Below are 10,259 nucleotides of genomic sequence, written 5' to 3' on the forward strand. Positions count from 1 at the left end.
TGTTACAGTAATACTTGTTAAATTCCAAGACAAAGATGTTGGTCTTAATGCGAAGTCTAATAGTAAATATAAAAATTACCCAGAAGCAGTTCCAATATACAGACATGAAGCTATAATTTTCCATGGAGGCAGAAGAACAGGATCAACAAATAGGTTTCAATTCCCGTTGACATTAGCTTGGGGATTAACTATTCATAAGGTTCAAGGTTTAACTATACAAGAGATTGTCGTATCTATGAAGGGCTCACGTTTTAACCCGGGACAAGCCTATGTAGCATTCAGTCGAGTGAAAAGGATAAGAGATCTATATATACTTGATTTTAGTCCTAAAAAGATCAAAGTAGATAAGAATGTAGAAAGAGAAATGATACGATTACGACAATCACCTCTAGAAAATCCAAATATACGGAAGATAACTCAATTACCATTAAAACATTCATTAAAAATTGGATTGTTGAACATCAGAGGTTATCTAACACATTTACAAGATATAAACTCAGATTCCCAACTCGAAATGTTGGATCTAATAGCTTTTACTGAAACACACTTAAAGAAAAATAATAACATTACTTTTAAATTAAAAACAATGAACACCAATTACAAAACAATCAGGAATGACAGAGAATATGATATAGGTGGGGGAGTTATGTTTGCTATAAAAGAAGATATTGCCATTGAAATAATTCAAAAAGAAATCGAGATATTAGAAAAAGTAGAACACGTATGTATACATGTAAAAAATAAAGATCTATATATCATTCTTATGTACAGATCACCTAAAACAAACCTTACGGAATTAAACACATTTCTCAAGAAAATGGTAAAGTATCTATCATCTCCGACTTCCACAATTATGATAATAGGAGATTTCAATGAAGACCATTATACTGAAAAAGATATAAAGACCTTCATGTCAAGATTAGGCTTTAAACAATTAAATACAAATCCAACTACAGATTTCGGAAGTATGTATATTTCAACAAATTTGAAAGTATTATTACAGAAATTGAAGTTAAAGACACATATTACTCTGATCATGATTTAGTATTAATATCACTATAGTACAAAATGAAATACATTTAAAACAATTGACAATTTACAATAAGTAATAAAATAATTATACTGTATAATATATTTTAATTCAGTTTATATACCTTTTTTTTCATCACATATCAATGATTCATTTTTCTGTAAAAAAGTAGTTAGGTAGCAAATAGTTACACGTAATGATTATACATTTCAAACGTTCCTTCACAGAGATACTGAGATGTGATACTGTCCAGCGGTCGAAAGTACTTGCGCGCTCTGCTTGCGCACTAGTAGGCCATTTATGGCCTGCTAGTGTGCAACAAGCAAGTATGCACTCGGCAGAGTGCAGTTCTAGTTGTGATTATTTTATACATTATGAATTTGACAAATTACTTCTTCTATATAGCACAGTATCTAAATTATATATATTATATTATCCTCTTAAACCCCAGCATCCGTATTGTGGGGTAAGTTTTCGTAGAAAATAGCTGATCAGCGCGTCGTTGTGAGCTTGTCGATCAGCTATTTTCAGCAAAGCTTTCTCCACAAGAAAACTGAAAATATACTAGTATAGAGCCCTGAGGGACTCCGGTCAACCATAGGGTTTAAGTGCTTATGGTCCTTACAGACCATATTTATTATATTTATTTTGTGCAATCAATTAACATTAAGGGACAGGTTTTTGTTTTAAAGGGTATATACCTCTGTAGAAAATCTATGTAGCCTGGTGTAAAATTCCATGACCCTCCATCTGACTGGAGTGATCACTTCCCCAAGTGATAAGAAAAAAGATGAAACCTCCCTAGGGGTGTTTGCTTATTGTTTAACCACCATCGTTGATGGCAGTGCGTTGATGGCTTGTTAACGACCGTCATTGATTGACTAATTTATTAATTCAAATTTGTATGACCCTCCATTGGACTCAAAGTAAAAAATTGCTGACCTTCCATTGGACTGAGATTAGATAGGCACAACCCTCCCCTCTTTTCCTTTGCTATTTTCACAATTTTCAATTATTTAAGACTAAGGGAACGGTTTTGGACATACTGTAATGACGAGTTCACCCGGCAGCGACGAGTTGTTCAGCTAGTTGTTAACAACCTCCGTCTCTGTTTTCAGCCTCAGTGGGACGTTTCCGTTTAACGAAGACGAGGACATTCATGACCAGATTCAGAATGCTGCCTTCATGTACCCCCCTCATCCCTGGAAGAAGGTCTCACAGGAGGGTATGTTCCATGTACTCACCACGCAGGCCTTCCACAGGAGGGTATGTTCCATGTACTCACCACGCAGGCCTTCCACACGGAGGCAAGCCTGCTTTTCATTCCAAACTAACCAGTGGGATCAGGTGTAGGCCACATATACATATATAGTTGGTTTCCAGTTGTGGTTTCTGCTTTGTCCCCTCCCGCCAACTGAATGCTGAATTGAGTAGTCTTGTTTATTATTGTGTGTGTGTGTGTGTGTGTGTGTGTGTGTGTGTGTGTGTGTGTGTGTGTGTGTGTGTGTGTGTGTGTCTGTGTGTCTGTGTGTCTGTCTGTCTGTCTGCCTGTCTGCCTGTCTGTCTGTCTGTCTGTCTGTCTGTCTGTCTGTCTGTCTGTCTGTCTGTCTGTCTGTCTGTCTGTCCGTCCGTCCGTCCGTCCGTCCGTCCGTCCGTCCGTCTGTCTGTCCGCTTATCTGTCATGACGTACTTTGCTGCCGTCAATAGCTTCAAGTGCGTGTGTGTGTGTGTGTGTGTGTGTGTGATTGACTCACTGCCTATCAACCTTCTGACACTCTCCTCTCCTCCATCTCCAATTCCGTGAACACACATACACACCCACACCCACATAGACGCACACGCACATGCACACACACACATGCACGCACACAGGCACGTATGTACGTACGTACGTACACACACACACACACACACACACAGTCTGGCATTCCTACCCCATGCTGTGAACAGCTTGTCCTCTGAGAGAGTTTGTGCACACGGCAAGAAAAGAAAGAAAAAAAACGTAAAAGTTTGTTTTTAATGAGTGTAATGAATTTATTGAAGCAGCAAATCTCTGACAGCTGGATGGTGAACACAAAACACATCATATAGGAATGTCTTGTTTAACCACGTTGTAGCTGCTGTCCCTATTTTGGGTCTTTATAAGTGAGCATTTTCCAAAACAGCGTAACATCTACAAGCTCACAACTTGCCGTCGCACTGTGATGCGTTGTGACCTATAGATAGATTGGCTATTTTCAATATATGTCGTACGATGAAATATATACAGTACAGTACATGTAGGGCTTAGGTTGCTAAATGATAAGAGGATAAGAAGAGAGGAGAGCCTGCAAAATGGAGTCCAAAAGAAAGAGAGTGACTTGCAGAGGGAGACAAAGATGCAGACAGGGTGTGGAAGGGGAGAGAGAGAGAGAGAGAGAGAGAGAGAGAGAGAGAGGGGTAGTTAGGGAGATGACGAGAGACAGACAGACAGACAGACATAGAGAAAGAGAGAGCGAGAGCGTTCCATTCATCTGTTGGTCCATTCATGTGAGTAATGCCAAGCGATGGTGGCCCCTATAGAAGCCAGGGGCCCCTGTTCAGACCACTGACCCCTGAAGAAATGTTAACATCATGTTAGCTCTGCTCATTAGCCCTGAGTGGCCCCCACCGCGGGGGGCCACTCACCCCTAAATCCTCTCCTCCCACCCTCTCTTCCTCTCCTCCTCCGCTCCCTTTCTCTCCCTCTCTCTCTCTCAACTTCCTCTTTTCTCCCATACACCTCACCCTTTCCCTGCCTCTGTTTTTGCTCTGCAAGTGCGTTTGTCTATGGGTCAGTTTCTCTGTCTCTCTCTTTCACATCCCCTCCAGTCCCTGTGGTAGCTTTATTCTATCTGTCAGCCATGCTTTGCTGGAATATTGGTATCCACTATCCACTTTACCCACTCCCAAACATGGCTCACCTTAAAATAAGGTTAGCCAGATCTGCTACAATATGCGTCTCAGAATCAATCTGTTGTGGACGTTAGTCTCACTGAGTCAGTTCCGTGGATGAATTACTGATGTGGTTGATTGATGAACTGTCGTTGTTTTTGGCCTTATTTTGTTTTCTTATTTGCTTGTGTGATTTTATTGCATTGCCATTTAAAATCATTGTTGCTATATTTTAACTGTTGCATTTGACACAGCAATTTATTTTGTGCTTTTTTCTGTCTACATTGCTTGTTATGTACCTCGGCACCATTGATAATGAGAGTTCGCCCTATTCTCTCTCTCTCTCAGCCTTGAACCTGATTAATAACCTGCTGCAGGTGAAGATGAGGAAGAGATACAGCGTGGACAAAACACTCAGCCACCCCTGGCTACAGGTACTAATACAGTACTTTGTATTTATTTATTTAGCACAGTATAAAAACAATAGGCCTACAATAATAAAAAAGGGAAAGTGCTAGGATGAGGCAAAAAGCCTGACGGGCTTATACGACTAATATGAGGATGTAATATACAATAGAACATTTAGAACATGATTGTAAACAAGGAATACAGAATTTCCAAAATACAGAATTTCAGTACATAACAATAAAATAAAATAAATATAAATACGTCTACCGACGTAAGACATGATTAGAGAAAAGAAGAGATAATACAAAAATTATAATTAAATAGGTTCTAACCTTGGGTGAGATTACAATAAAGCTGTAATCATTTACATTGGGAGATGTAAATGATTTGCCTGTCTTGTATTGAAATGGTGCATAATATCACTGTTGAACTGAAATGAAACTGGCTGGAACAATACTTAGGTATGTATTTAAATAAAAAAGATTGTAAAATATTAAAAGAGGGGGCAAATGAAAAGAATGAACAGACCAATCACTGTATGTAGCAATTCTGCAGAATCTTTGAATGATATTGCAATAAAGATAAGGAAAATTCAACAAAAGAGTTGGGAGACAATTATGATGAACCAAACAACGGAATTTGCCAATAATGCCAATAGATTTTGATATGTTATTACAGACATGGCTAATGTGGTTTTTTCATCTTAGTCTTTCATGGATAATTACACCAAGGAAAGTTGTTGATGTAACCTGAGTGATTGGGTCATCTCCAATAGACAGACAGGTGTTATGTAATTAATTGTCAGTAATTTAATTAACACTTCCACCTCTAGCTACAGGTAACAGTAAACTACAATAGAATGTATATAATTCAATTATATTTGAATAGGGACTACAACCCCAGGCTACAGGTAGAAATAAACTACAATGGAATGCACTGGAATTGCTGAAAACAAACACTGACAGTGCCACCCCTTGCTATATAGACAAACTACAACAGAATACAGTAGAATTAGATAAACACTCAACCACCCCTGCATGGCTACAGGTAAACTATTATGCAATATAATTAAATTAACACTTAGCTGCACTTGGTTACAGGTAACTTTAAAACTAGTGGTCTGGCCAACTGAGTCTGTCGCAGGCAACAGCAGGGATGCAGCAGCTTACAGTATTCCATGAGAGACACTGAAAATGTTCCATGAGGTGTCTGTCAAAGAATTGAAATAAACAATGGACGCGAATCCAAGTCACTTCTAATGGGCGCAGACCAGCCAAATGCAGTGTAGACTGTAGAGGTCACATGCGAATAGGCAAAACTCGAAGTCAATGTCTTGTTTTGAACGCTCCCGTGTCCCAGCCAGGTCTGAGCATAATCTTTCTTCATAACATCATCAGTATAGCGCAACGATTCGCTCAGATTCCCCATCTTTTTCTTCAGTTATTCCTAACTGTAGCAAACATTTCTCTGATGCCTCAATCACTTGCAATCAGTCACTGAAACAGCTGGGGACTGTCGGCCTTTTGTCACAAAATCAGTGGCACTGAACTGCTCAGATAGAAAATGCCACTGCAAACCTCACTCAGTGTTTCTAATATGACATATTGTATAATGTGAAAACTTGGCTGACAGAATCAGATCTCCATCAAATAGCCTATCTGTAGAATACACAAGCTCACACACTCTTTTTAGATGTGTCTTGGCCCCAGTCAAGAAATGGTTCCGTGAAATTAAAACATAGTGGCCACAATACATGTCACTTTCAAAGCTCTCGAAGGAGCTCAAAGGTATATTAATGACATAGTAAAATGTTGAAATTGAGTGGTATGCCACTTTAAGCAGTACGAGTGGCAGTGCAGGGTGTAGGCCTACCTACTGTACACTGCATGGGAGGAAGACTTTTTGAGCACACCAGCATTCCTATATATGACATGACACCAAACCCCAACATAAACTGTCTGAAACCCACACACAATTCCAGCACTTCCAACATCTTTATTAGCGATGCCAGAGGAAGTCATAATATCCTCTGTTGTACCCCACACACAGCAGCAGCAATTAGTTCCTTCTTTGAGAGGTCTTTTTGTATTTGTCGGCTAAAATTGCTATAGTAGGCGTCGGTGCAGTGTGCATGCAATTCTGCTTATATTTTTCAGATGAGAAGCGCGTGCAGTTTCAAGGAGGTTGTTTGGCATCATACAGTGAAGCTCACTCTTCCACATATTAGTTCAAACAATTCAAGAAAGTGCTGTCCGTTCATGCTTTCTGTGCCTCCTTTATTTGTTACCGCATAATGCAATGTCTTAATTTGCACAATGACAACTTTGCCTGGTTGCTTCCACAAAGTCAATCTGTGACCTGTGTTTCACACTTCAGCGAGCTCAGAGTTCAGTTCACACACATTAAAATGAACTAGTTCATGTATATACATTATGCAGTGTATACTGTAGTTCCCAATTTAGAATGTTAATTAATTAACTGAGAGAGAGAGAGAGAGAGAGAGAGAGAGAGAGAGAGAGCTATGAGCTGCTCAGAGCAATATGTATCAGCTTGCAGAGCTGATCAATGATCAGACTTTCTAGTCTAGTCACGAGTGGCGAGATTTTAATGATTGGTTGGCCTCTGAGCCAATGGGAGACTAGCCCTATACTGCCAATGGGACACTAGCCCGCTCTCCTCTCCCCCACCACACCATGACTGCAAACGCGACTACAGAAAGCCCCCCTAAGGTACAATATGCAAGAGAATGGAATGCAAGCTGATATACAGTACAGTATAATGACTTGAGTCATTTCTTGTTTATTCAATTACTGCCATTGCCCATTCCCAAGCTAAATGGATTGAACTGTACACACTACTCATCACAAACGGGGATTCGTTTTGAAAGACAAGAAAAGTCAACCAGTGTCCTACTGTATTATGCATAAAATAAATAAAATAAAAGAGGTTCAGTAAAGTTGGATAATCGCAAAATCTTACAACATTTTACATTAACCATTTAGCACCTTGGCATCCATACTGCATACTGAGAACTTTAGCCAAAGAGGGTTTAAGTGGTGACATGTCTGAAATACTGTAAACAACAAATATATATTTACACAACACTGATAGTCAGTGAAGCGATCTAGTAAATACACAAGTACTGTATGTAGTGGGGGGAGGTCTCTCTCCCTCAGCTAAAATGTTGAAGACCTCTGATTTAGACGATATGAGGTCCCGTCACAGCTGTGTGCCACACAGCTGATTAAAGCTGTGTGCCACACAGCTGATTAAAGCTGTGTGGCACACAGCTGATTAAAGCTGTGTGCATGACCTCAAGTACAGTGTCCGTCTCATATCACGGTCCGGTCGATTAGTTGCAAAATGTTCACCATTCATCAAAAACCTGAGCACGTTCAATGAACTGCATGATGTCACTCTGTATACTGTAGGCTGCACTCTGTGTTCTTTCTGTCTGTATTTGGTGATGTTTTCTGAATGCTTATGGATGAGACCGACTCAGCGGAGCAGAACCAATGGAAATCGCTTGAACTATTTAGTTCAAGTAATACAGCATGAATCGTTTAGAAATAAATCTCGCCCGTGTGAAGTGAGGAGCGCTCTTATCATCAAGAAAAAAATGAGAGAAGATGATGAGCATTTGTGAAACCAATTGCCTGTCAATGATCTTAAAATGGCAATAAACAAGTTAAATAAATAATTTGCGTCCTCCAGGACTACCAGATGTGGTTGGACCTGCGTAGCTTGGAGTGCAAAATGAACGAACGCTACCTGACCCACGAGAGCGACGACCCTCGCTGGAAGCACCACGCCCACCAGTCGGGCCTCGACTACCCCCAGCACCTCGCCACCGGGCTCCACGGCGAGCACAGCCTCGCCGTGCGCTACCCGGAGGAGGATGAGGACATGGGACTGCTCAGCGAAAGAGTCAGTGAGCTGTGACCTCACTGTGACCTCACTGTGATGTCACAGAGCATCATACTGAATGGCTCTTTTCGACTACGAAGGGTAAACAGACCTCTCAGAACCTTATCCATAGTCTGACACTTTACGGAACCTGTGATGCTTTTACTTTCTAAGTGTCTCGTTTATGTTTCCATTATAAGCAGAACAAACAACCCCTGAAGGGTCAGGGAAAGGTCATAAAAAGAAGCGCAAACGGCAACGACAAGCTCATTTCCGTTTTGTTGTAAGTATATGTGTTCTGGGCTCCCATTACTCAGCTGGTACTATACTAGCAAATTAGGTTCTGAGAACCTTATCTGAATCGACACACACACACACACACACACACGTTAGTCCGACATCCCGTTAGTTCGTCTACGTGGCTGATTAAGACTCACCCGTAGCTTCTGCGTTAGAGTTAGGGTTTGGTTTGGAGGGTTAGTATGGGGCCCTATGGTGGGAATAAATATTGGGTAGTCGGATTTAGGGGTGTCGGATTATTGGGACATCGGACTAACACATCCAACTGAATCCGAGCCGTTGCGTATATGGAAACAAATCCAGGATCTGTGAGAAAAATGTCATAGCATAGTTGGTTCACTTAGTTCTATGTAGTCGAAAAGAGCCAATAGAGAGAACGCCTTCGATGTCATGTATAATGTTACTGTTGCATTCACTGTGGCGTCTCTATGAGGGCTGGGATGAGGTCACTGCTAAATACTAAGAGTTCTGATGTTCAAATGTGTGTCCTTAAATGGAGGTAATCGCAGGTGAATTTGATTACAGCACAGTCATTGCAAGGTGTTGCAAAGATTCAGGAAACATTATAGCAAATTAATGTACAAATTCCAGTGTAGCCCAGTCACTCAAATGATTCGCTCAACTGATGCCATTGAATCATGAATGAGTTTTTACTTCATTAGCTGTATAACAATAGCAGTTCTTGTGCTGATGCCAACAACTTTCTACCTCAAATTCATTGTATACCGAACCAACATCTACAACCAGTGATTTCCTGCTGGTTTTACGTCGTCTGGCAAACAATATGTATTTTGTTGTTTACATTTGATGCCATGCAGTTTCAGTGCACAATGAATCTGCATGAAATTAAACTATAACCTTATTATACCTCAAAATGAAAAAGAAATTTCAGTTATTTAGCTCTAAAAACACTGAAAAGTATTTATATTTGCTGATTGTATATTCGGATGATAATAACATTGAGAGGGGATAGTTTTTATGATCACAAATTATGCTGATCCGCCGTGAAACGTACTGTACATTAACAGACCACCTCCAACTATACAGTATACTGAGCTATATTCAGGTTATTCAAGAACTGAATGAAGCTGTTGGCTGCTAGTCAGAGGCACTATATGCTTCACAGAAATTACGCTTCCCTTCATGGTTTTGGATAAAAGTGTTGGGATGCTACAAGCTTGTTGTGCAGTTTTCCAAATTGTAGAGGGTTCTTGAATTCCACTTGAATCAAACCGACACCTGTCCTAACTAAGGCAACAACACTACTGGTAATTCGGTAGCAGGCATTGACCAGGGTTTAGAATTGATATCACTTAAATTAAATTATACAGAATTATATACTCACCAATGTTGTATTATGCCTAGCTTTAGTCAAGAAAGATTTTTACTTTGTTGAAAGTGACATGTTTGGTTTATGTGATGTTCAGACACATTGTATTTTGTTGTTAGTTCTAACTAACTAACTAACTAAGAACATGATCCAGGGCCAAATTATCCATTGGGCCGTTGGGGGCACGGCCCAGGGGCCCTTGGCTCTCAGGGGCCCTTCAGGGAAACTGGACTGGGTTTGAGGCCCTGAAAAGGGCTCCTTGGACCTTCATTGGCTGTCGATTGTGTTAGATTTAGGTAAAAAAAGATGATAAGAAAACCGAGAAAACCCAAAATTCTGCACTACTGGCCCAGGGGCCCTCGGAGAACATCA

General features: G+C 40.3%; 1 protein-coding gene across 1 annotated transcript in view; it reads left to right on the forward strand.

The window, feature by feature from the left end:
- prkd1 (protein kinase D1) overlaps window positions 1–8,468 on the forward strand; it is a 51,559-nt gene extending 43,091 nt beyond the window's left edge. The window contains exons 19-21 of the mRNA XM_080783559.1: window positions 2,149–2,255; window positions 4,292–4,377; window positions 8,066–8,468. Of these exons, the coding sequence (XP_080639685.1) occupies window positions 2,149–2,255; window positions 4,292–4,377; window positions 8,066–8,293 (421 nt within the window). The 3' untranslated portion in view covers window positions 8,294–8,468. The remainder of the gene's footprint in view (window positions 1–2,148; window positions 2,256–4,291; window positions 4,378–8,065) is intronic.
- Window positions 8,469–10,259: the final 1,791 nt, after the last annotated feature.

Source organism: Protomyctophum bolini (assembly GCF_963924005.1).
Source record: "Protomyctophum bolini genome assembly, chromosome: 15".
Taxonomy (NCBI): Eukaryota; Metazoa; Chordata; class Actinopteri; order Myctophiformes; family Myctophidae; genus Protomyctophum; species Protomyctophum bolini.